Source organism: Westerdykella ornata (genome assembly GCF_010094085.1).
Source record: "Westerdykella ornata strain CBS 379.55 unplaced genomic scaffold EI97scaffold_1, whole genome shotgun sequence".
Lineage (NCBI taxonomy): Eukaryota > Fungi > Ascomycota > Dothideomycetes > Pleosporales > Sporormiaceae > Westerdykella > Westerdykella ornata.
The window spans coordinates 1,915,658-1,941,541 of record NW_022986851.1 but is presented as its reverse complement, the minus strand read 5'-3'; the positions used below and the strand labels follow the sequence as shown (position 1 = coordinate 1,941,541).

Sequence of the window (25,884 nt, the reverse complement as noted above, 5' to 3'; positions counted from 1 at the left end):
GTCTTGCTCACGTTGTCCTTGTAGCACGAGGAACAGGCAACACAGCTATTGTCACACACAGCTGGAGGCTTGATAGGCTCAACTTACTGCAGTTATTTCTCAAAGTAGAAGTGACAAGTGGACAAGTGACAATTGGCCATGCAGCCTGTGCTACCCCAACCCATAATATTATGTACCAATGTACCACCGCTGCCACAAGGGTTTTGACACATGGGGCGTGCGGGGCCTTTCAGAATTCAAAACTCTTGCTCGGTGAGGGGTGGAGAGGGAGGAGGGAGGAGGGAGTAGGGAGGAGGGGATGTCTTTTCTAATAGATGGAGGCGGGGTTGGGGTGTGGTTCGGTTCTGTCCGAGTAGGGAGTTATTATTAATAAGGGGACACCGGCAGCAGCGGATAATGTGGCTTTGGGTTCGAGGAGGTTTTTGGGGGAGTGGAAATGCTGGAAGGCAAGTTTACGAGATGGTGATGGGCGTGCGGCATGGGACATGGTTATTCTAAATAGATATGCATGCAGAATGGCGGAGTTGGTGGAGTTGGTCGGGGAATGAAAAAAGACGCTGGGCTCTCATCCGTCTTTTCAATGTTCTTTTCCCCGTCGTTGCAGCCCGATGTTCCCTCTGCTGCATGCCCGCTGCTAGTCTTCGCGGTACATGTACATACATATCTACGACGCTTCTAGGGTCGTGGAGGATATGTACAAGTAGCGTTGCAGTCGTCTATTGTCTTTCGTCGCATTTACTACTGTCTCTACCTAGCCTAGTCGACAACCCCGGTCCCAAGCCGCCGCCCGCTTTTGGCATAGATTCATTGCGTTGGGTAGCCCGTCGACCGACCGCTTAGTTAACCCCACACTCTCTGCAACACTCCACCCTCACCTACCCAGTCGGCCTCCGCTGACTCCGCCAACTCTCATCGCCTCTTCGATCGCGACGACGAAACCCCTCGCTGCCGCATGCAGTAAACCCTTATCCAAGTCTCCCCTCCCGTAGAGGCAGGCGCTCAGTCCGGGAATTCGCCTTCCCAACAAGCAGCAAGAGAAAACCGGAAGAGAGAGCTTGCTGCCCTGCGCCGCACACCGCACACCGCACACCCAACGAAACAAGCGCTTCTCGGAATCCTCTTCTCGATCCTTATCCACCCACTGCCATTTATTATCATATCGCAAACGCCGGTTTACGGTCGTCTTATTCTTTTTCTCTTTGTCGCTAGTGGTGGTAGTGTTTCTGGGGCCTTGAACGGCCAGCACGACAACTCCCTTCCCTCCTCTTCCTCATCCGCGCCGCCGCCACAAACCCAAACGCGAATACCGCTATCCACGACCGCGGGAACGTCGATAACTAGTTCAGGGGACCTGGACGACTATAGTGGTGCTATGTCTGGATCTGTCTCTCCACCAAATGCGGGGGATCACGCCTCTCCCTGGCAACAACTGGATGAGGCGCTGCTGGCCGAGCTGAACGAGCTGATGGGAAACCCTTTTGGACAGCCTTTTGGACCGCCTTTGGGACAGCCTTTGGGACCGCCTAGTGCGGCACTGCAGGATTGGCTCAGCATGGTGAATTCCCAGAATTTTTCCGCCTGGAATGCGCTCGGCATAGGGAACGTTCCGATAGTGGCGGCCCATGACCCATCAGTTGACTTCTCCGGCATAGAGAGCTCTCCCGTGTCGCTCCATAACCCACCACCTGCCTTCACCATTAGCTATGGCGAATTCGGAGGCAGCGACGAGTACCTCGAAGTCCTTAACAAGGACCGCTTTCTCCAGCTCAACGACTTCTACATGAATTTCCTGCAGAGAGGAAGCCAGATCAAGATTCCCATTGACGGTGCTCCCGCCGTCATCACCCGCGCTGACCTCAACGGCGACGCCTGCGACTGGCAGGGCATAGATTGGCACATGCGACGGCTCAAGCGGTCCTATGTGCGGGCCGCGCGGGCCGAGTTCCAGACGTCCCTGATGCCGCCGGCGTTAAGGGAGGTGAGGAAACATATGCAGCAGATACCGAATTCAGAGAGTTTCTTTTCGTTTCGGAGAATGGACACGATGCATCGGGCTTGGATTCCGCATTTCCAGCTGCGTAACCTGTTGGGCGTGTCCAATACAGACATCTACTATGCAGCAAGAGACAAAGTGCTGTATACTGACTCCGAAGGTTCTCCCCCGAAGGTAGCTATGGACCTCAGCAAGTCGTCTACCGAAGCGGGGAAATTTCTTATCACGACTCTGGCCGTCAGCTCCGACGTCGTCATCGCCGGCGGGTTCGAGGGGGAATACGCGCTCAACAACGCACACAGCAACAGGCCAAAAGATACGGTAATAAGCCGCATCAACAACACGACGCGCAACTCTAAGTCCCACATCACGAACCACATCGGCCTCTTCCCCTCACGCACCACGTACAGCCCGCAGGCCGTCCTCTCCTCCAACGATAACCGCCTCCGCGTCCTCGACTGCACGACCAACACCTTCACGTACACCTTCACCTACCCGCAAGCCGTCAACTGCAGCGCCACGTCGCCCAACGGCCGCATGCGCGTCATCGTGGGCGATTTCCGCGAGACGCTCGTCACGGACGCGGAGACGGGCAGGGCGTTCCAGGCCCTGCGGACGCATGTCGACGATGCGTTTGCGTGCGATTGGGCCGACGACGGGATCCATGTGGCGACGGCGGCGCAGGATTCGAGTATCGTGGTGTGGGACGCGCGGAATTGGGCGAGGCCGTTGAAGGTGCTGTACTCGGAGTTGTCGGTTCCGCGGACGCTGAGGTTCAGCCCTGTGGGTGGGGGCAGGAGGGTGCTGGTCGTGGGCGAGGCGGACGATTGTGTGAGTGTGGTGGATGCGGCGGGGTTTGAGAGGAAGCAGGTGCTGGATTTCTTTGGGAGGACGGCGGGGATCGGGATGAGTGGGGATGGGCAGGGGTTGTGGGTCGGCGTTGTTGAGGGGAGTGTTGGGGGGTTGATGGGGTTTGAGCGGTGTGCGGGTGGGTGGGGAGGGAGAGGGGGACGGGGAGAGAGGCGAGATGGAGAGGGGGATGATGGGAGTGAGGGAAGTGATTGGGAGAGTGAAGAGAGGATGGATGGCGATGAGCAGGTCTTGTGCGGAAGGGCGGAGAGAAGGAGGAGACGTATGGGGTCTGGACTGCGGGATTTGAGGATCTGACGTTTTGTACTTGATCTTGTTTGAATTGGCATGGCATTGGGATTGGGATTTGGGATTGGGGTGAGCATGAGCGTGGGACGGGAATCGAGGAATGGGTGGGTGGGTGGGTTCGTCTTTCGTCTTTCGTCTTTCGTTTTTGGATTTTGGATTTTGGATTTTGGATTTCGGATTTGGATTTGGATTTGTATACCCCTCGTTCGTCATTAGTATCTATATCCCGGTGGTTCGCCTTTCATCTTTGGGAAGGAGGGAGAAGGCGCTTGGATGGATAGATCGGAGGGTTCGTTAGGCGCAGGGAGCAGTGAAGGGCATGGGTTTATATGTATGTCTATATATCTACATATATATAATTATTACTATAACGCTTCCTGAGTGCGGTCTTGCTAGCTTGGTGTTTCTGAAGAATGTAAGTGCGCCGTTTACTTGATTGTTCGAGCAAGGACAGTCGCTTGAGCGGGGTTTCGTTTTATAGGAAAGCACCTAAAAGCTAATCTATACTAAGATAAGAAGGAAGGGAAGAGGGTTAGAGAGTGTAGTAGGTCTTATAGACGTCGGGATAATCAAGAAAGAGGGCATGTTTACAGGTTTACAACTTTGAACGTCAATGGTGATGGTGATGGTGACGATGTTGATGAGATGCATATGGACGAAGGCGACTACCGCGACAAACAAACAATGCCCTTGTTAGATTCCTGACTCGTATAGCCATTCATGCAGCGAATGTTCTATACCCTTCCTTCTGGATTAGATCTAGAGACCTGAACTCACGCAAACTTTGGGAGCACATGCATTTGTGCCTTGTTGTCTTTGGATACAGCGAACACTGTGTGATACTAAAAAAGCAAGTTGTAGAGAGAAAGAAAGGGAGTTGGTGCCCGGCGCGAGAGGGATCTTTATATACTCCTCTCGTAGAGGCGTGGGTTGCCCTTGGACCGCCTCGAAAATTGGGAAACAGAAGGATGTTCAATGTTTCAAAGCTCTTCCCAAGATGGCGAAGGGAAGATGACGAGCACCACTACCACTATCTCCTTCTCTACCTTCTCTATCCAACCTCTTACCCACCTTTTCATTCTCCAAACATCTTGAAACATAGCCTTCTGTTGTGTGCTTTTATGCCAACAACACGGTCTCTCATGATGTAACTGCCGGGCATTTTCTTAAACGACTATCAAACAAGAAACAAACTGTATAGGAAAGCGGAACAGACTGCGCAAAGGAAGGAGGGTGTTTATATACCCCTTTCATAGGAGACCCTGGACTGCTGAGCCGGGCGACATTCGAGTCGCTAGACACAGGGAAGAGATAAGGCGGAGACAGTGCTTATTATTACTAGCACCCATCACTATCACCATCACCAAGCTCACCATACGCCTCCATCTCATACACTCATGACCACGAGATGTCGAGCCGGTCCTTCCACGAGGCCTCCTCGCAAGACGCACGACACACCATAAGATGTTCGTGGCTGTGTTTTGGCGACCAAGGGCAAGACATTGCTTGACAATCTGAGCATTTAGAGACGTCGCATTCGAAGGGAAGGAAATTGTGAGGAGAGCGAGACGGAGGAGGTGGGAGTTTATATAGATACTCCCGGCACAGAGATTATAGATGTGCACGGGATGTCAGGTTTCAAGGGGACTGAAAGAAGAGAAACGAATGTTTATAATATGTTGAAAAGATGCGGAATGTTTATTTGAGTAGCTGTGGCATGTCTAGTTCCACGTCCGCCTACATACGTACATATGTACATGTGCGATATGAGAGATTCACGCTATTATCATCACCATCACCATCACCACCACTACTATACGCCCCCTCCCTTAAACCAAACAATGGAAAAGAAAATATACATCACCATTCCAAACAAACCAGCCGTCTTTCTCCAAAAAGACCATGGTTTTTCCAGTTCAGGCCTTTTAAAATCGCACCTAAAGTGCCGCAAACTGTAAGGGGGAAAAAAGGGAGGAAGGGAGAAGGGAGGAAGGGTGTTTATATAGACATATACCTAGGAGACCCAGTACCGCCAACGTGCAACAGTTTAAAAAAGAAAAGAGAGAGGAAAGGCGTATGTGCAAGTATATTTACGCGCACATGTAGCTCTACCTTAGCATACCTTGCAGATGCGCAAGAGAAGCTTGCAAGGGAAGCTTGTAAGGGAAGCTCTGCAGTACCATCATAGTCACAAGAGAAATACTTTCTATTACCATCACTATCGCTATCACTATCACGCTACTACCATCAGCAGCTGTTTCTCTCTAACAAGGACATAGTTTATAGCTGTGCCGACTTTTCGAAATCGCACCTAAAGTGCCGCAAACCGTGAGGGGAGAAAGGAAGAAGGAAGAAGAAAGAAAGGAGGCGGATTTATATAGATTACCCAGGAGGCCCGGTGCCACTTAGGTAACAATCATCATTTGCGACGACACCAACGACGGTTCGAGAGGAAGACCCTTGGATGCTTGAAATTGATTGTGCCTACGTGCATGTTCACCCAGGTACAACTTTGCGTACGGGAAGTTCTGCATTACTATTATTATTGTCAGAGATATACACTCTATTGCCCGCACTATTACTATTACTACTACTGCCACGCTACTACCATCACCGTTACAACATAAGATCTTCAGATAAACTAGCCGTCCCTCTCCAACAGGCACATAGTTTTGCCTGTACCAATCTTTTAAAATCGCACCACTAAAGTAGTGCAAACCGTAAGGAGAGAAAGAAAGAAAGAAGGGAGATAGAAAGAAGGGTGTTTATATAGATATATACCCACACCTAGGAGATCAAGTGTAGCTTAGGTAACTAGTCGTGTGCAACGGTTCAAAAAGAAAAGAGAGAGAAAAGACATATGTTCAGGTATATTTACGCGCACATGTATTACTATCACTACCGCGCTACTATCTTCACCGTTACAACATCGCCAAACGAACCAGCCGTTCTCTCCAACAAGAACATGGTTTTGCCTGTTCCGACCTTTTAAAGTCGCACCTAAGTGCTGCAAACCGTAACTAGAGAAACAGTAAAAGAAGGGAGAAGGAGGAGAATTATATACCTATGCCCGCCAGCCTAGCTGAGATAGTCATCGATTGCGACGACGGTTCGAAACGAAAGGTGCTGCGAGGCTCAAGAGTATTTACGCCCTACTTGCATGTTTACCCGAACACAACTTTTGCGCAAGTGAAGCTCTGCCTCATCATCATCATCACGAGAGAGAGAGAGACTTTCAATCACCATCACTATTACTACACGCTACTACTATTACCATTACAACGTCCCAAATAAACCAGCCGTCCCTCTCCAACACGGACATCGATGCTCTGTTTTCCTTTTTTCAAAATCGCACTACTAAAGTAGTGCAACCCGTAGGGAAAAGAAAGGAAGAAGGGAGAAGGAGGAGATTTATATACCCGTGCCCACCAGTTCTAGCTTAGGTAAGCGGCAGTGCTCAATCGTTCGATAAAAAGGGGGAGAAAGGAGATATGTACAAGATGTTCATGTGCATTCACACCCACATCTATGCACTTATGCCCACATGCAGGTTCACCCAAACGCACAAGTTTGGGCAAGGGAAACTCTTTATCATCACCGTCATCATCATTACAAGAGAAAAAAAATGTACTTTCTATTACTATCACCATCGCTACTACCATTACCATTACAACATCCCAAACTAGCTTCTTGCCCCAACAAGGACATGTGTTCCCAGTCCTTTTTTTTTTTTTTTTTGAAATCGCGCCACCAAAATGCCGCAAACCGTAAGGAGAGAAAGAAAAGAAGGAAAAGAAGAAAGAGGGGGGGGTTTATATAGGTACCTAGGGGACCCAGTGCCGCATAGATAATTGATGGCGTTCAAATGTTCGAAAAGAAGGGAGAAGGAAAAATGTGAACAAATGTTCGAGTGCATTCATGGCCACATGCATGTTCACCCGAGCACGGCTTTGCGGCGAAAGGAAGCTTTGCAGCACCATCATCGTCACCATCACCATCAATCAGACACAGCACTTCGAAGCCAAAATATAAAAATGTCATATATGTCTAGATTCATCTACACTCAAGGCCCCAGAACCCCGCGCTAAAACCAGAAAAGACTCCGCATCAAGTTATAAAACCAAACGCAAGCAGACGCTCACAGCTCATCTCTCTTCCTTCTCGCCCCGCCACTCCCAGCCGCAGCCTCCTCCGCCTTCTTCCTCTCCCGTTCCGCGTTTTCATGCTTGGGTCCCTCCACGCTCTCATCCCACATCTTCTTCTTCGGATTGACTGGTCTGTCATTTCCCCTCTCCGGCAGCACCGTCCCATCCCCTCTAACCACCTGCTCCTTCTGCTGCTCCCGCTCCTGCCCTTCTTGCCGCTCCTCCTTAAGCTGTGGATGCTCCGCCGCCTGACTCTGCTCCGCCATCCTCCCAACCTTCTCACTCAAACTCTCCCTTAGATTCGGATCCTTCTGATACGCTCTCCCACCCGCTCCCACAGGTACGTACGCCGGCCTATGATCCTGCGCGAATTTCGGCGGTTTGTCCGTCGCACTCGGTTTCACAATCAAACTCGTACTCGGCTGTTCCGGATATGCTAGACTCGACGACGAGGGGCTTTTGGCGACACCGGCAGACGGGATCACGGCGAAGGCGACCCGGAAGACCAGTTTTAGCGGCCAGACGACAAACCACGTAATCGGGCCGTACAACCACCGCCGAAAGATGAGCCAAATCACCGTCGTGATGAGAATGTACAGCGTCGTCTCCAGGTACCACGTATAGCTCTTCTGGCTCTTGAGCAGCGTTGTGACGAGCGTCCTGCTCTTACTCAGCAACGTGTTCAGATCCGTGTACTTCTCGCCCAGTTCCTGTAGGGCCGCGGTGCTCTGTTCGAGTGTCTCTTGCGCGAATCTCGAGCGCGAGAGCTCCGATTGCATCAACGCCTGGGTGCGGCGGAGGGCGGCTGTGATGTCCGATGCGGCACCTGCGAGGACTTCTTGTTCGGTGAGGTTCGAGTTTGCGATTCGTCGTCTGTGGTTGGATGGGGGGGTAGAAGGGGAGTCGGATTGTAAGGACGAGAAGAGGAGTTCGCGCTCCTTCAGTTTTGCGCGGTCGGCGTTGCGTTTTGCTGCGAGTTGTGCTTTGCGGAATTGGGTGCGTGAACTGTGCACATGGGAAAAATCAGCCACCGTCATACTTCCTTTACTAGGCAGCATAACTATATGTAAGTGAGCACTCACGACTTCAAATCCTCCTCCACCCTCGCCAACAAAACCGCCAACCGCCCTTTCTCAGCGTCCCTCGCACTATCCCTCCTCCTCGCACTATCCCTGTTCAAACTCCGCTGCAAAGGCTGTACCACGTCCTCGACCTCGAGTCTCAAAATCTCAAACTCCTCATCCAACTGCTTCAAGTTGTCGTGAATCTCACTGCTCAATTCTACCCGAGCGTCCCCGTCTTCCGAGCCCGCGGACACGGTTCCGGGCTGGAAGTCGAGCTTCGCGAGGCGCTGGATGAGTTGTTGGGTCGCTTTGTTGGATTCGGAGAGGGTGGAGAGGCGGGCGAGGAGGGTTTGTGTGGGCGTGGGGATGGGAGGCATCGTGAGGGTGGGCGCGGCTTTGCTGCCAGGTGTTCCCGATGCAGCTATGACGATGACGATGCGAGGGATGTCGGGAGCGGAGAAATATTGATGCGAGGACAGGCGCACGGGCCATCCGCGGATACGATGCTCCTCCGAAGAGTTCAAGGTAGAGCAACATCGAATTATCGCGCGTTGTGCCGTCGCTCTTCCCAATTGTGGATTCCCCGGCGTCGTAAACCTCCGCGAAGTGCGCCTGACAGAATCCCAGAAACTCCAAGCCAAATCCCCCTACCCCGGTTCTCCTCTCTGCGCACCGCAAAATCATACCCTCTCATACTTCAACACGACCTGCGAAAATGATAACCCGCTTCCTCACCGACATCCGCGTGCAATTCAACCCCTTCTCGCCGTCGTCCAAATCCGCGCGCCTCTTCCTCTCACTCCTCCCGCCCAACGCCCGCGCCGACGGCATGAAGATCGAGTCCAAGATGTTGCCCCGGAATAGCAAGGAGCCTGCTAGGCTGGGCATCAAGTTCAGTACGTTTATCCCGTTCCATTCGTTTTTGATGGGTATTGTGCATGGATGGTGGAGGGGTTTGCAGGTTTGCAGGTTGCTAATTGCGGGATATAGAGGACGGCAAGGAGTTGAATCTCGAGGTGGACAAGATGCGGATAACGGAGGTGACGGAGCAGGTGGATCGGCATTCGAGGATATTGGCCAGGCAGGAGGAGTTGGCTGGGAACTGAGATCGGGAAGCGTGGGCGCTGTGCTGCGAAACAAAGAAATCCTCGAATGAATTGCGGGAAAGTCTTGGTGGTTCACATAAATGGAAGGTGTTGTACATTTAGCGATGGTCGGAAATCACTGCATTGCGTGGGGAAACGTTTATACAGTATTCCGGACATTGGGTGGTATGCTGGTGGAAGAGTGGTATGTACGATAGAGGATATACCCACGAGGCTCCATAGCCACAAGAGACGGAACTCAAGAGTCTTCTCACCGAAAGCTGGGGAAGTTCCGCATGGTTTCAATGGGCATTTGAGCTTGCTTTCTTATTGGTATCTTTGGGCTATGCTTTGAATTTCAAGGATAACTCCACCAAGGTTTACATCCTTTCTAGATCACGCAGAGAGACCTTTGCGATTGTCTTGCTGTTAGCTTTTATACGCCGAAACATTCAATGCTACAGTATCCGTCTCATACATCCTTCCGGTTGTAACGCCACGCCGCTTAGTTGGATGGGGCGCCGGAGATGAAGAACCACTTGTCGATGGACGGGTCAATGGGAGCCGGCGCCTGGTTCTCTCCCGGGGGAACGTTGAACTGGCTTGGGTCGACACGGTCGGGGGAGTTGGGCACATTCACGTTGGCACTGCGTCGTTAGCGGCCACAGTCAAGTATCAAGCAAGGTCCGGGGACTTACAGAGAGATATCTCCCTTGGGAGTCTTTCCAGTGATGAGCCTGTCCCAAGCCTCGGCGCACTCGCGGATAATGTCCGTGGCGTACTTCTTGTTCTTGCACTCGCCAGAGAAGGCGAACTGGTTCTCGGGCTTGCCGTCAGGGATCTTGTAGATGCGGAACCACTCGTTGGTAGCCCTCAGCAGGCCAGGCAGGTGGCGCTCTACGTCCTCAATGTCATTGAGCTTGGGAGCCAGCGGGTCTTGAACATTGATGACAATGATCTTCCAGTCGGTCTCCTCCTCGTCGAGCAGCGCCATGACACCGAGGACCTTCACCTGGATGACCTCTCCAGGCTTGGCCACCAGCTCGCCAATCTCGCAGACGTCCAGGGGGTCGTTGTCACCCTTGGCTTTGGTCTCGGGGTGTACGACATTGGGGTCTTCCCACGTCTATAAAAAGCAATGAGCGGGTGGTCCGATATCGGGTCAATTGAAGCCTACCTGAGGGAAGGCACCGTAGTTCCAGAGGTAGCCCTTGTGCGGGAAGCAGTTGCGGACATAGCGGAGCTTTCCCTTCTTGATGTCTTGCTTGATGGGGTTGAGGGGCTCCTCCTTGCTGATCTGTGAACTGTGTCAGTCTTGCACACAAGGGCATTGTCAATCCTGACGCACCTCCATCTTCGCATTGGTCCAGCGGGGGACCTCTACGATCATGTTCAGAATGGTCTGCTGCTCATTGGCATAGAGGGGGATGTCGTGGAAGGGCGAGACGGGGACGCCATCCTTCTCGATGTAGATGCGGTGCTCGAGGGTGTTGGGAGCGCCAATCTTGCGAGGCCTATACTGGCTCGGGGCGTTGGACGAAACCTGCGCCATGGTTGCGGTCGACGATGTGGAATAGGTATGGGAGGGTGCTGCTGTTGTGGGTGGTGGTGGTGAGAAGTGTGAAGCCAGCTGCTGGGTGCGAGACTGGATTTTGTTGACCGGGAGAGGGGTGGTGGGGCCTGCAGGAGCACGCAAGCTGGAAAGAGGACGGTGATTAGCCAGCTTGGAAAACGTCACCGCCTTGGGCGGGCAATGGACACTGCAGCTGGACAGACGGAAGCAATTATGGAGGGCACGTCGGTCAGCAGTAGCGCTCGGCGGCCTGATAAGTCGGTGAAAGGGCATTCAGATGCTACGGCAGTGGCGAAGAACGACGGTCGGCAATGGATTCGTTCTCTCTGCGGAGTTGACCTCCTTGACCCGAGGATGAAGATAGTTTCTACGGAGCTCGGACATTGGGAGATCTCCCCAGTTGTGCACGGATCACTTTGCGAGATCCAACTCCATGTCCGATGCTTCTCAGACGACGTTTTTGACTTCAACGCTAATACAATTTATGCGGTCGCCAAAATCCATTGGCAACAACATCATCAGTGTCCAAATACGACGTGCCTCTGCCGTCTTCTGTATACCCATTATATCCAATTGTGCCTGGCCTCTCAAGCAATGCGTCCCAATCGGTGTTCCCAAGACGCGGGACATGCGCATCAACGTCCTCCTCCCACTCGTCCAATTCTTCCTCCTGGTCCAAGGTATATAAGCTTTGCAAACTATCTCCATATCCAGGCTGTGGTAAGGTAGCCTCCCGTTCCCGCCTTTCCTGCTCTTCGTAGATACTTGGTCCTGCGTATTCAGTTGTCAAAGGGCGATATGTCTCGACCCCTGAAAAGCGCACCACAGGGGGTCTTCGATCTGTCTCCGTGATATTGATGTTGACTGAACCTCTTTCCTCATCCCAACTAGAGCCTGGATTGTTGATGTCACCAGGGGGTTCGCACATGACTCGCGCTTGATGTGGTATCCCGTCCAGTGCAGAGTCACACTGATGGAGTAGCCTGCCCAGCGTCGAAGAAGTTTGCGGATATCCATCTCCATCCTCTTGAAAGGCTTCGTGGAGACCGCCGGAATCCCCACGTGGAATGCGGATCCTCGAACGCAACGAAGTATCCTCCGAGCCATCAACTTCCTTTGAACGTGCAGCGCGTCTACGATCACGTTGCGCCTCGGCACGGACTGGTTTTCCTGTGGGCAGCGACGATAGAGAGTGTGCGGTTACGACGGTTTGGCGGCCCTCAGGGGGAGCATAGAGTCCGGTTGGCCAGCTAGAACTGGTGGCATTAGGAAATGACTGGCACCGAGACGGCCGGCGATTTGCAGGTGTCAGACACGACATCTGAAAGCATCCATTACTACCGTCGGGCAACCCCCTAGAGGCAGACGGAGAGGCCGGTGAGTGCAAGTCACCTCCACCACTTTGTGCTGGCCTCTTATTGCTGTTATCACGGGCGGAGCTCAGGTGAGCAGCGTCGAAGGCAGAACCTGCTCGTGCCTGTAGTGGCGGGACACTAGGCGCCCGTATAGACTCGGACCAGGAGATGTAGCTTCCACTCCTGTGCTCCGGACCCTTACTACCAAATCCCAAAAACGACGCTCTTCTAGGGACCTCGACAGTGGGTAAGGCGTTATCTGCATGCGTGAAGCGAGCACACTCCCCTTCTGCTCCTTCTGGGATGCGCCATTGACCATCCCCCTTCGCTCGGGTATTCACGTCTCTCTCAGCTAGGGCCGGCCGCACAGAAGTGAAATAGGCAGAGATCTCTTCCTCTTTGGCATGAGCGTGGTCCTTTTTGCGTTTCTTCCTGGTCAAACCTGGTTGGGCGGTGGCTTCCGGTTGGTCGGTTTGTTTCTGGAGGAACTTCATTTCTGAAAAGACTAGGTCGGGGACTATATCAGAAGTCAGTTATGGGCTCTCGAGTGCGGGGCGCTGCAGGTTGGGCTTACGGCCACGTCCCTTGACTGGCGACGACACCCTCCCCTTGTTGAAGAGTCCGAGTTTCTCCCGCGGCTTCAACTGTGTTCACATCAGTTGGAGGCCACCGGCATACATTCACAGGCGGAGAAATACCGTCAATCGATCTTGAGGAACATTCTTGGCGTGGAAGCTCTGGACCAGACCCATACCAGGCCTTTCGGACTTCTTGCGCCTGGATTTTCGTTTCTTCTGCTTTGATTCGCCGTTCCGATGGCGAGATGCATGCGCTCCCTGCTCCTTAACATGCTTTGACTTTGGCTCGTAGCGCTCCGGCCTCGTCTTGCGTCTGGGCCGACGGGCATATCGTTGGCTGGAGGAGCTGGAGTCGGATGAAGCGTTTGGCGGCTGATGTGCGTCGCTGCAGGTGCTGGTATCCCGGCTCTCGTCGGTATCGGCTTCCTTTCTGATTGGGGGCGGTGACTTTGGCTTTGGCGGCACTGTACGTGCCTCGAGGAATGAGCTGTCCGTGGTACTACGTTTTCGACGGCGGCCTTGCTTTGGGCGGGTTTCGGGAACATGGGATTCGAGCAAAGGGGCAGGTGTGTCCTGATGTGGGAGGCCGGGGGAGGGTGGCTGCTCAGGGAGGACGATGTCGTTGAGCCATTTGCGTATGTCCATTATTGGGTGTCGGGCTTAAGAGTCAGGGCTAATGGGGTTCTTGCGGGGGGCGACTGCGGAGGCGGATGGACTGGGCGCGCGAGCCGGGCCGTCAGAGGGATTCAGGAAGCCGTGAGCGATGCGACGGGGCCTGCGAAGGCTCAACTGTGGTGGTACAGCATTGTATGGCAGCGGTGCCGGAGACGAGTCGGAAGGCAGTAGGCGTCGAAGGAGATGCTGGAAGATTTGGGTTGTGTAACGGGGAGTGAGCATGGTGGTTGCACTGAAGGCGTGGAGGAGCGGTTTGGAGCGATATCACAATGCCTTAAGGGGGGCAGGAAGTGCGAGGTAGTGGTCCAGACTGGAAGCCACGATGGGGGCAGTTTCCGTCGACGCTCAGTGTTGGCGATGTTGGGTTCTCATTCCTGAACCAGTATGAGTACCTTTTGTTTAGAATTGCCTGGGGGAAATTTACCAGCGGAATGTCTTTGCCTGTCTCGAATATCTGTCATTCCGGCGGATGGACTGGAGAGATGGTGGAGACTTTGAGAGAAGCGGCGCCGGCAGTGCAGCGATGGGATTGGTCGAGAGCTGCATGGAGGCATGATATTGGCAGGCCTGCAACGCGGACACGACAATACATACATAGACAGAAGATGGAACGAGCCATGCGACGCTGCGGGGGATTTGCAGGTCATGGCTCAATGCTGGGGATGTGTGGGTGCATTTTTTTGTTCCATGCCTCGACGTCTCTTGCAGGACCCAGCTACCGACGCTCAGCGCGCGACATTCACTCTGGAGCTATCGCGCTAACCGTATTTGGTCAAGGCAAGGGGCGCACGAGCCAGGTGGGTTCTTCGCTGCCGGACCCATCGCCGAAACGTCTCCACACATGCATGGCCTCAACACATGGCGACTCCACGTCTTGGAGGGCTGCGATAACGCGCCTGATAAGCTTCTTTGGACATCACCAACAATCTCGTCCCCCTCCCCCCCGTGAGCCGTTGATCCAAGGTAACACATCTGCGCGCTGCCCAAACGACAAGCCCCCATTCTATAGACGAAACCATTCACCATTCGCTATTTGTCAGGGTCCAGTGTGGCGACGCCCCTCGTCCTGCGCTGTCTGCCATGATTGCTGAGACCGAAAAAAGCAGCCCCCAGCCGGCCTATGGCAAATCCTCCAACGTGCTCCCTTTTGCATACGCGGCACGGGCAAGCTCTGCCATTGGGCCCCTCCAACGACTCGTTGCCGCACCCGCAGCAAGTTCTGGACACGGGATGAGTGCTCCATCTCCTACATACTCACTTGCTACTTGTAGGTACTTCACAGGGCCTGCCTGGAGCCCTGGACGGCCTGGAGGCGTTCTTTAGGCGCCTGGGAAGCAGCCAGCCCTGGGACGACACATGCCTCTGTCAGCTTCCCCTCCAACAAGCAGACGAGTTCAAAAGGCCTTGCCTGCCCGGCGTGCCCTGCAGCGGATTTTCAACACCTGCATCCTTGGAATACGACACAATAGACCCGACCCGACCCTGTGCCTGGCTCGGCCCTCTTTATTACCACCCTGACCTCCCATATACCCACCTGGGCACCCCTCCATTCGATTGCGTGAGTGTTTGACCCAGCTAGCGCCTCTTTCACCTTTCTTGGGCGGTATTTGAGTGCCTGCCTCGCCGCCTTCTTCTCTGCCTTCACCACTCCTTCTTCAACCACCCAACGCCCGCTTTTCTCCCGCTCTTCTACACAACTGCTATACACCAGTCGCAAATCTCGACTTCCCGCAGCTGCATCGAGGACAGGATCCCTTTGCGCACTCGCCTATACTCAACCAACAACCACTCGAGAAAGAAAAAGTTCAAATGTTCGTTGCTGCCACCTTGCTCTCACGTTGCTTTTCGCTGCCCGCTCCTTCTGGAGCCGCGGCGGCCTCGCTGCCCGCTTTCCTTTCGCCGCATTCTCACTCCGTCATGTCTTGAGCAAGTCTGTCATGTCCATTCCTTCTGCCATCTACATCATGTTGCGAGTCCAGTCTTGTCGTCTGCTGCCGGCAAAAGTGCGCCCATTGAGACTGTCTAGCTCCCTCACCCAAGCCATGTCGAAGCTCTTTATTGGGTAAGTGTCACCCCACCCAAGCCCAACCCGGCAGCTTCCAAGGTGGGAAATGTACCTGCTGACGCCACCCCTCACTTCAGAGGCCTAGCCTGGCACACGGATGATGCCACCCTGCGCCAAAAGTTCGAGGAGTTTGGCCAGGTCGAGGAGGCCGTGAGTGTTCCTCCCGAGGACATTACCTGTGGGACTGCTGCTCATGGGGGATACAGGTCGTTGTGAAGGACCGCGACACTGGCCGAAGCCGTGGATTCGGCTTCGTCCGGTACGCCCAGGAGAGCGAGGCCGACACCGCCATGCAGAACATGAACAACGTCGAGTACGTCTATTCCTTCCTTTACAGGACGATTCTCAAGCACAAGCACTTTTGTGCAAACTCATGCCGCATCCAACGAGCGGTTGTCTCAATACAAGGGTCTGACTGGCTCCAGGTTCGATGGTCGCATGATCCGCGTTGACAAGGCTTCCGATCGTGGTGCTGGTGGAGGTGGCCGTAGTGGCGGCGGCGGCGGCTACCAGTACAACAACCGTGGCGGCTATGGAGGTGGAGGTCAAGGTGCGTTGACAAGACGTCGCTCCCGCTTTTCCACCGCTAACCCAACGATAGGCGGAGGCTATGGTCGAGGCGGTAGGGCATCTCTTTGGCCGGAGCGCGAACACTACTAATCTCTACACACAGGCTACGGTGGCGGTGCCAGCTGGGGCCCCTCCAACGGCGGATACCCACCCCAGGGCCAGAGCGGTGGATACGGCGGCGGCTACGGACAACAAGGCCAGGGCCAGTGGTAGACTTCCATCGCCTCCTCGACGACCGTCCACGAACTTGAACTTCAAACAATGACGGCACGGTAACGAGAGCGAAGAGACAAGTCGAGAACGAGACGGGACATTTTTCACAATCTGCGCATTCGGGCTTAGACTTGCGGCATGTGCTGGTATAGGGCTGGCGCAAGCGACTCGATCGGCTGCTGCTACTGCGACTCTTTGAATGCTTTCTACTCCTTCTTTTCCGTACAGGATGGGCAGAAGATTGCCGCAAACTGCTGGGTTTGGTTCTCGGACAGATTGGTTGATTGATACCCATCTTTGAATCAGAGCAGCATGGTCTGCCTCTTGGAGCACTTCTGTATTTTCCAGCTCTCAGGCACTGCTAGACTTGTTTCTAACCAGTGACTGCTAACTTGCTGTCTCCCGATTGACAGATCTGCCGGTTCCAAGTCGCATCAGAAACGTGCACATGGGTTTTTCGCAAGGCAATCCCAAAACCCGGATCCCACTGATGTGTGCCAGATCTCCCAAAAAGGAAGCGATCGGCCGGACCCGGCTCACGCTATTTTCGTCTCCGCTGGTTGCAGCGCGCTGCGACCACGGCCATGCCCTTGCACCATCTTTCGGCTATTCTTCCCCAGAATCCCCCACAGTTCCGTAAGCCTTGGCATGCCTGGCTTGTAAACACCCGACTGCACCTCTTTTGCACCATCTCTAAGATCGAATCCTGCAGCCATTGGAAACACCGATGCACTGTGATGAAGAGTTCTGGGCAGAGGACGCGTCATTCCTGTCCTGGACCGACATGGGCGAGGCATGTGTGACACAAGTCCGTTGAATTCAACATATCGTCCAACAAAAAGAGATATATGTATGCAGTGCTGTGTGTTAATTCCTTCCTATCCACTCTCTCCGTTATGTAGTTTCTTCATTTACTTGCAATCTTTCAGCCTTTTGCAGGGTAGGTATCCTTTTTCGTGTTTGTTTTTCTTCTATCTCCTTGCCGTGTCCTGTCGATTTACTCTTTTTTGTAGTTTTCCCCTTTCTGCTCGCACGTCCTGCGTTGAATATCACATATATTCTCAGCACACAATGAGTTCTATAAGAGTCCCCCTAGTGTACATGGTTTTCCACTTTTATGTTCTTAGTAGCGTGTCGTTATTTCTGAGCTTGCTTCTTTCCCTCTCTCCTTCCTTCCCTAGACCTCGAATCCGTGCCTTTTGCGCAGTTACGATGGCCGCAGCGTCGCCGCGTCGCCGGTACAAGACAGCTGTAGCCCACAGCACCTGCAGTCGTTGCTACCGTTCTTGCCCGTTCAGGTGACGTTCGGTTTTGACTTCCTGTATCTATTCGCGCGGGATTCATAAGTCACCTTCACCTCCGCCTACTTGACACCTCAAACTCAACCCAATCCCAACGAACATTCATTTTTTAACGAACATCGTTACCATGGCGGCGACAGCTATGATGCCATTCCTAACTCCCTCGCTTTGTGCCAATACGAAACGGCTCGTTGACGGCAATGTGGAATTCTGCCGCGAGGCCGCAGGTCTCGCTTGTGGCGCTTGCAACTTGGTCCAGTACTGCTCAAAAGAGTGCCAGAAGGCGCACTGGCGCGAGCACAAAGGGCAGTGCAAATCCGACTTGATGCAGCCAGAATACGTGCCTGCTTGGGCTCGCGAAGGCCGGACCCCAAGCTTCATCGAAAATGACGAGACCCTGCCGATCGCTAGCTCTGGACAGAGGCGGTATCTCTGGGGAAACATGCCAGCTCTGGATATCATGAAGATGAAGGAGAACGAAGGACTCGGAGATCTCGGTCGAGACATCAGCCTCCTGTTCGCTGCCTCTGGAGACTGCAGAAACATCGTCAAGACCATTGTCGGCCTTCCCGAAGGATATACGGGCCAATGCACCGCGGTCCTGAACGACAGAGACTTTGCCGTCGTAGCGCGGAACGCCATCCTCCTCCTCTTAGCTCTTCGTCTTGACCCAGAGGCCAGCGCTCCGATGATGATACACCTGTGGTACTCTGCCCTCATACCCGCCATCATGCTGGATACCTTGCAGCGTGAGATTCTACCCTACATTGAAAACGTCTGTGCCAAAGTAAATGACAAGCCGGCCCACTCGCTCCAGGCGAAGACGTTCAAATTCCCAATGGGCTCCTTGCGTCTGCTTCTGAAAAAGGAGCAATGGTTTCGGCTTGCTTCCTTCTTCAAAGTTCCGGACGGTCTCACTTGTCACTCGGCCACAACACTTCGACGACAAACGACGCTCAACCCTGACAGGAAGGACAATCTCGACCGTATACTTTACTCATGGCCGCCCGGCCAACGCTTGGGATGTATGAAATTCAGAGCCGAAGGCATACTCCTGCCTTTTGGGAGTTCCACTCAGGAGTTCGATACGCCGAATCCGTAAGTCCTGTCGGCCCCTTGTCCCCTTACTCTCTTGCGCTAATACCGCTTGCCCAGAACGTTTTTCCAAAAACCGGGAGTGTGGCCCATGAAGGACGATGCGGATCCCCTCCGCGGTTGGCTGCACACAGACTATCTGCCATACGCTCCCATCGCCAAAGCCGACGTGTACGGAAGCCTGTTCTTCTTCCTCGGCGACCTGCTCCTCAAGTTCTGCAAGCGTGTCCGAAACACGCGCCTCTCGTTTCAGTTGTACAACGTGGATGTGCGAGAGCTGCCTAGCTACCTACGGCAGGACGGGAGAAAAGCCTTTGATCGCATCGAGGTATGTATGTCACACTCGCGCTCGCTCGCCTATGAGAGAGCTGCATCCGATTCAATAGAGTTTGTGCTACCGGGTTTTGCATGTTTCGATGTCTCATTTGAAGAGGAAAGGCATCTATGGAATTCTGCTAACGCCCGCTCCAGGTCGACAACATCTGCGACAGAGGCTACATCGGCCCCTCGACGACCGTCTCCCTCTTCGCGCTCCTCCTCCAACCAAAACCGCAAAACCCGCACGCCACCCTCATCCTCCTCTTTCAGACTGCAGTCCGCGAAACGGAACGGGCGCTCGGGCACGGCTACAAGGCCACCGATCTCCCTCGACGGTTGCAGCGCATGCGTAAACTCCTCGGCGACTGGCACACAAGAGACATGCTGCTTGGTAGCCTCGCCCGCCCAGACGCAGGGGAAGGAGAAGGCGAGACGGCGGCGGCAAAGTATAATCCGGAGCTCATCCGCATGGCGGATGTGCAAGACAGGTTTGGCGATTTTGACGGCTTGTTTGACATGTTCTGGAAGGGGGAGCGGATGGACGAGGTTCTGGCGGCGAATGGGGTGAGGGTGAGGGTCAGGAAGAGGGGCCGTGGGATTGTGGACCAGTGGCCGTATCGTGTTAGGCGGGGGATGACGAAGGAGGAGTTTGAAGTGTTGTGTAGGGTTGACGTGAGCGGGTCGGAGAGGTACGTGGAGGTGGAGAGGGTGGAGGCGAAATAGGGTTGTGGCGGATTGGCTTGCTTGTTCGTGTGCGAGGTGGATACATAATACAGGAGATAAGGCAGAAAACGACGACGACGGCGGCGACGACGAAGATACAGGGCATTACTACGATAGCAATATCATTACCCCTTGCATATTTCTTTGGGGGTTTTAAGCCCTAGTTTTATGAGGACAGCAATAGCATTCCGACCTCTTGTTGAAATCCGTGCGATGACAGATCAGAATAATGATGTACTGAATGACATATACATTGTGAGTGAGTGGCTTTGCACGGGTCTGTGATTCCGCTGGTTGGGGTGACGTTGGAAGCCGAGGAGAGGTAAAGAGTTATACTCGTGTCACGAAAACGGGATCTCGGGATTCCATGCCCCCAAAAGGAGACGGTCCAAGAACCATATCCAGAAAGCTGGAAACATTTCCGGAGCGAATGGATATTGATAACACAATGACCTACGAGGGTTGTGACAATACTGTGGTTGCCTCGGAGGTGAAGTTGAACTCCGCATGCCAAGAAAACGTGCGCCAAGCCAGAATCCGCGCGGCTCTCCGAACCTCAACCTCAAAAGGACGGCCGACCACCTCCAAACCCCAAACCCCAGGTCGCTTTCGGTTCCACGCAGTTCCCGCGGCGCCGATACAGAGAGCAGGTCGCCTGCCCTCCCGCCCATGGCGCCCGCCGCCACCATGGACGATGTGCCGGAGCCGGACACATCGACTGCATTTACCATATTGAAGCAGAAGGTGGAGCTTGACTTCAGCTTCTTCCCTCGCCGCGTCAAAGGGAAAACGACGATAGACATACAACCACAGGATGAACACCTGCGCTACATTCAGCTCAACTGCCGGCAGCTGGATATCACATCGGTTCGGGTTGGCAGCTACAATGCGACCAAGTCAACATACCACTGCGACCTGTACAAACGCCTGAATCTTCGGCCAGGTTCCGATATTCATCAGCATCACTTGGTCAAGAAGCGCCTTACAGATCATACTGATCTCAGAGAGCTGGAGCTGGAGATAACGGTACCGCCCGCGGTAAAGATCCGACGGATGAACCCTGAGGATGCGACAGCAGACCAGGTAGCCGCGACCACATTCGGAGGGGACGGAGAGAACTTGTACACACCGGTGAAGGTCGAGATTGAGTACGTCCTGGAAAATCCTCGGGATGGACTGCAGTTCGTGGGCGTGGAGGACGGCGATGCGAGGTATCCGCACGCATACACACGGAATTCGCCTTACCCCGGAACCGCATCCTGCTTGTTTCCTTGCGTGGATGACGGCAATACAAAGTGCATATTTGACATATCCGTCCGCTATCCACGGACTTTGGGCGATGTTTACGGGAAATCTGGACTTGCGGGCGCGCGTGCGAATGGGATTTCATTGTCAAGGTCACCGAAGGCCGACAGTGTCATGAGTGACGTGGATGAGGACATGGCAGACCTTACTGAAGAGGAGAAAACGCTGGAGATGTCAGTGATCTGCTCTGGAGAGCTTACGGATGATGTAGGTCAAGCGCTGTGCATCTTAGACTGCATACTGACGATGCTAGATATGCGATCCGAATGATCCTACACGGAAAACTGCAAGCTTTACATGTGCGGTCCCTGTCCTTCCACAGCACGTCGGCATCGCGGTGGGACCGTTTAATCATGTGGACCTATCCGAATACCGCGATACGCAAGATGACGAACGACTAGGCTCCAACGCAATCAGAGTGCATGCGTTCTGTCTCCCAGGGCGAGAGGACGAAGTGCGTAACAGTGCCATGATCCTCGCCAGGACTCTGGACAGTTTCACCGAAGTCTATCAAAGCTACCCTTTCGAAAAGGCATACAAACTTGCCTTCGTGGACGATCTAGACTACGACGTTGCTCACTCGGCATCATTTTCCATCTGTAGCTCCCGTCTTCTGTTTCCAGAGACGATATGGGAGCCATTGGAGAATACTACTCGTATTCTGGTTCACGCGGTGGCCAGCCAATGGATTGGAATCAATGTAACCCCGCAGCGACCCAGAGATCAATGGATCATTGTGGGGGCCTCCTGGTTCATGGCTGAGTTATATCTACGCGATCTGTTTGGGCGCAATGACCACCGGTTCCGGCAGAAAATGAACGTGGATAAGATTCTGAAACTTGACGTCAGACGTCCCTCGCTATCGATACTGGGGGAATATATGACCGTTGATCCAGGCGAGGCGGAGTTCATGGCGCTGAAGGCACCAATGGTTCTGGCTATTCTCCATAATAGACTTGTGAAGCAGAGCGGCCGGAATGGTGTGGACCGATGCTTGTGGCGCTTGCTGTTCAACGCACGTAACGAGAAACTACCCAACGGCATGATCACCACGGAAGGTTTCCAGGAGATCTGCGAGAAGGTAGGGCATCAGAAGCTCGGCACCTTTTTCCAACAGTGGGTGTACGGCTCAGGATGCCCGACGTTCGAATGTCACCCTGTCTTCAATAAAAAGAAGCAGGTCATCCAACTCACGATCAAGCAGACGCAGGCCGACCCGACACTGAGGCCCGAAGAGCGTCCTCTGAATGCCAACGACTTAGTGAGGGAGGGGAAAGAGAAGGCGAATGGTTTCCGTCCGAGCACGGAATGGCCAGCTTTCGTGGGACCAATGACTATACGAATCCATGAAGCAGATGGGACTCCATACGAGCACATCGTTGACATAAACTCGTCCACGGTGAAGGTTGAGATACCCTACAACACCAAATACAAGCGTCTCAAGAAAAGCCGTAGGGACAAGGAACGCCTCGCTGCCGCGGCTGGACTCGATACAACCGGTGACACCCAAGAAGATGCTATCATTTACATGCTCGGAGATCTGTTCGAGACGCGAGAGGAGATGCAAGAATGGCGAATCTCGGAATGGTCCCAGGAGGACGAGGCTAGGATGGATCAGGAGTTCTATGAGTGGATTCGAGTGGACGCCGACTTTGAATGGATATGCCGCACCAACATCAACGAGATGCCGGCTTACATGTATGTGTCGCAATTGCAGCAAGACAAAGATGTGATGGCGCAGGCAGAGGTAGGTCTTGAAGCATGTGCTATGGAACACACCGTTGACAGTTCTAGTCTATTCAATGGCTGGCCCTCAAGGAGGGTCACCCGCTTATATCCAGCATTCTCCTGAAGACATTGATGGATAGCCGCTACTTCCATGGCATCCGGACTATGGCCGCAAATGTCATTGCTAGCAGTGCGAGGAAACAGCTGGATTGGATAGGGTTCTTTCATTTGAAGAAGGCTTTCCAAGAGCTCTATTGCATTCCTGGGTCGCCGATGACACGCTCGAATGACTTTTCCGACCGCGCGGCATACATTATTCAATGCGCCATCCCCAAAGCGATTGCGAGGATAAAGGGTGCGGACGGTAAAGCGCCTATGTTCGTCAAGCGATTCCTTCTGGATCTCATCCGCTATAACGATAATCGTGGCAACGAGTACAGCGACGATTTCTATCTTTCCACTCTCATGCTCGCCCTGGCACAATCGCTCACCATCACGAGAACACATGATACGACCCATAGACCCCAGTTGAGTTTTCAGGAGGAGAACGAAGAATTCGAGTTTCTCAAGAAGGCTCTAGAAGAACTGGGTCGTCACCGACGCCTTGACGAATGGATCCCGACGTATCAGAACATTTACACCATCACAGGCCTAGAGTGCGCACTCATGCTGATGAAGAATCAAGTGACCCCGTTGAAGCCTTCAGAGTTTCTGCAGTATACGCGGCGGGTCAATGCAGACAATGTTCGGCTAAAGGCGTGGGATTGCTTGGTTCAAGTGGGCATGATCAAGAACGACAGCGTTGTGAAGTACATGATAAATGAGATCTCAACAGACAGATCTCCTTACTTCCGTGCGAACCTGTTACGCACGTTTGAAGTTGCTCTGGGGCAGGTTGCTTTGGGCGATGTCTTCAAGCTGGAAAGGATCGTGGCTCCCACTACAAGTTTGGTCATCGAACAAGAAGACGTTCTGCCCGATCGTGGAGAAGAGGTAGCACGACGCAAGCTGGAAGGCGCGCTGCGAGGGTTGAGAGCCGACCTGAGCGGTAACGAGACTCTCCGGGAGGCACTTACAAAGGCGCTACAGTCGACGACTCTTTCGGTACGGGACGTTGCGGAAGTGCTGGAGATATGCGCGATGCTGTACACTCCGGTCAATAAGGCGATGGTCGTTTTCAAGATACCCAAGTACTGGAAGGCGGAGCACCTGGGCAATGCGGTGATGCGTTTCTACCACTCGGATCGTTACCGCACGAAGCCGTCGAAACCGTACGGTAAACCGGAGGAGCAGCCTGCTGCGGCTGGCCCACCAAAGCTTCAGATAGCTCCGCCACAGGCACAGGAGGCTCCCGCCGCTCCAAAGCCCCTTGGTCTGAAGCTTAAGTTCAAAACATCATCGGCTACCGAACCGAAGCCGCCAACGGACACTCTTCGTCCTGCACCAGTAGTGCCAACACCGAAGCCAGCTGTATCACCAGGAACGACTCCCTCTGCTGCACCTACTCCCTCAATTCCCACCGTTGCACCTTCTGCCGCCTCTCACACTGTTCCTGCTTCCCGCCTAGTGGTTCCTCCTCAACCTACCACGACACTACCACCACCAGCATCCAAACCCGAACCAGCAGTATCCCCTAAACCCTCACCACCAGCGCCCAATCCAGCGCCCGCTTCTTCCACCCCGGCAGCACCGCCAGCCAAACCCGCAACGCCCGTCATCCGCTTGTCGAAACCCACGAGTAATACCAACGCTACCACCAGTAACAAACCCGCCAAACCCCAAAACTCCACCGTTGTCAATCACAACAACGCCGGCATGTCTTCGTCCTCGCCTCGACCCCGCAAAGTCGTCATCCTCCGCCTCCCACCGGCGCAACTCGCTCGCATGCGGGACTCGCCGAGCAATAACCGGCTCACTCCCCATGCGAGCAACACCGCTACGAATAGTATCGTCAATGGTGGACATAAGAGGAAAGCGGAGAATTCGCCAGAGGGGGCGGCGCAGCGTGGGCCTAAGAGGCAGGCTAGTGTTGAACCTCTTGGGTCTACCTCTGCCGCTGGTGGTGGTGGTGGTGGTGGTGGTGGTGTTAATGGGTTCAGTGCTGGAGGGGGAGGGAGTCGGATCGTGAGGTTGAGGATTGGGAGGGCGAATGCGGAGGTGTTGAGGGGGAGGGGTGTGGAGTAGTGGTGGTGATTTGGGTGATGAGGTGGGCTTTTGAGAGGGAGAGAGAGTTGGAGCGGGGTAAAGGGGCGGTCGATGTATTATATCGCTTTACGGGTTTCTTCGTTCCTTTCTTTTTTGGTTTACGAGGGCGTTTTTCTGGGGGCGTTGGTGGTAGGGGTCGGGGGCTCGGGGCTGGGGGTTGGGGATTGGCGGCGTTTTTCTACGGAAGATGTTGGAAAATTGCTTGGATTTTGCTTCTTTGAGGGGCGGTTGGGATCGGGATGCTTTTCTTTCGTCTTTGGAATTTGCATCAGCGATGGCGTTTTGATATTTCTTCTCTTCTTGGGCCTTTTTGCGCCTGCTCAATGATTGAGGATGGTGCGAGAGATGGTGCGGACGGGACGAGACGAGAGCTGTATTGGTAGCAGATCTTGGGAAGGGGAGGGGGGGGAGGGGAGGGCGCACCAACATTGACGAGGAGGCAGTCAAGGGAAGGACGGAAGGAGTCTGATACCCTGATAGATGAACAACTAGACTTCTGCGAATGTGAAGGTCCTCTTCACATAGATTACCTGGGCTGGTGTGCTACATGTTGTGTTGTGTTCGTCCCTTTGCCGCATTGAGTCTCGCGCTCAAGTGAACAAAAGGCAAGGGTAGTCACGTTACAGTGAATGAACTCCGATGTTGAACGTGCCCCACTGCCATCAAGGGCTGGCCTCAATATGAAGACCATATGAGATTGGGATATATCCTTTGATGGCCTCTGTGAGGGCCTCA

At 53.8% G+C, this 25,884-nt stretch overlaps 8 protein-coding genes across 8 annotated transcripts; 5 read left to right on the top strand and 3 right to left on the bottom strand.

Moving 5' to 3' along the window:
• Positions 1–624: 624 nt before the first annotated feature.
• EI97DRAFT_438673 (uncharacterized protein) lies at positions 625–3,856 on the top strand (the record flags this gene model as incomplete). Its single annotated transcript, XM_033799514.1, has 4 exons — positions 625–652; positions 975–3,125; positions 3,564–3,566; positions 3,663–3,856. The coding sequence occupies 4 exons, from the start codon at positions 625–627 to the stop codon at positions 3,854–3,856; spliced, it is 2,376 nt and encodes a 791-aa protein (XP_033658840.1).
• A 3,395-nt stretch (positions 3,857–7,251) lies between these two features.
• On the bottom strand, positions 7,252–8,957 carry EI97DRAFT_429351 (uncharacterized protein). Its single transcript, XM_033797422.1, has 2 exons — positions 8,379–8,957; positions 7,252–8,301 (listed from the first exon to the last, which is right to left on the bottom strand). Exons 1-2 carry the CDS (start codon positions 8,735–8,737, stop codon positions 7,290–7,292), a joined length of 1,371 nt encoding a protein of 456 aa, XP_033658839.1. The 5' UTR covers positions 8,738–8,957; the 3' UTR covers positions 7,252–7,289.
• On the top strand, positions 8,898–9,911 carry EI97DRAFT_429350 (uncharacterized protein). The gene is made up of 2 exons (XM_033797421.1): positions 8,898–9,256; positions 9,351–9,911. The coding sequence occupies exons 1-2, from the start codon at positions 9,076–9,078 to the stop codon at positions 9,464–9,466; spliced, it is 297 nt and encodes a 98-aa protein (XP_033658838.1). The 5' UTR covers positions 8,898–9,075; the 3' UTR covers positions 9,467–9,911.
• Positions 9,912–9,950: 39 nt separating this feature from the next.
• On the bottom strand, positions 9,951–10,997 carry EI97DRAFT_447315 (pyrophosphatase-domain-containing protein; the record flags this gene model as incomplete). Its single annotated transcript, XM_033800085.1, has 4 exons — positions 9,951–10,092; positions 10,144–10,571; positions 10,623–10,742; positions 10,794–10,997. 4 exons carry the CDS (start codon positions 10,995–10,997, stop codon positions 9,951–9,953), a joined length of 894 nt encoding a protein of 297 aa, XP_033658837.1.
• Positions 10,998–11,390: 393 nt separating this feature from the next.
• Positions 11,391–13,702, bottom strand: EI97DRAFT_25754 (uncharacterized protein). Its single transcript, XM_033794190.1, has 3 exons — positions 13,072–13,702; positions 12,948–13,017; positions 11,391–12,890 (listed from the first exon to the last, which is right to left on the bottom strand). Exons 1-3 carry the CDS (start codon positions 13,594–13,596, stop codon positions 11,491–11,493), a joined length of 1,995 nt encoding a protein of 664 aa, XP_033658836.1. The 5' UTR covers positions 13,597–13,702; the 3' UTR covers positions 11,391–11,490.
• A 1,950-nt stretch (positions 13,703–15,652) lies between these two features.
• On the top strand, positions 15,653–16,927 carry EI97DRAFT_429346 (RNA-binding domain-containing protein). Its single transcript, XM_033797420.1, has 6 exons — positions 15,653–15,688; positions 15,769–15,841; positions 15,898–16,004; positions 16,117–16,241; positions 16,293–16,313; positions 16,365–16,927. The coding sequence occupies exons 1-6, from the start codon at positions 15,669–15,671 to the stop codon at positions 16,472–16,474; spliced, it is 456 nt and encodes a 151-aa protein (XP_033658835.1). The 5' UTR covers positions 15,653–15,668; the 3' UTR covers positions 16,475–16,927.
• A 660-nt stretch (positions 16,928–17,587) lies between these two features.
• On the top strand, positions 17,588–20,082 carry EI97DRAFT_25631 (uncharacterized protein). The gene is made up of 3 exons (XM_033794182.1): positions 17,588–18,873; positions 18,931–19,198; positions 19,342–20,082. Exons 1-3 carry the CDS (start codon positions 17,903–17,905, stop codon positions 19,909–19,911), a joined length of 1,809 nt encoding a protein of 602 aa, XP_033658834.1. The 5' UTR covers positions 17,588–17,902; the 3' UTR covers positions 19,912–20,082.
• Positions 20,083–20,484: 402 nt separating this feature from the next.
• EI97DRAFT_389820 (uncharacterized protein) lies at positions 20,485–25,269 on the top strand. Its single transcript, XM_033796213.1, has 3 exons — positions 20,485–21,423; positions 21,470–22,963; positions 23,011–25,269. Exons 1-3 carry the CDS (start codon positions 20,581–20,583, stop codon positions 25,126–25,128), a joined length of 4,455 nt encoding a protein of 1,484 aa, XP_033658833.1. The 5' UTR covers positions 20,485–20,580; the 3' UTR covers positions 25,129–25,269.
• The last annotated feature ends 615 nt before the right edge of the window (positions 25,270–25,884 follow it).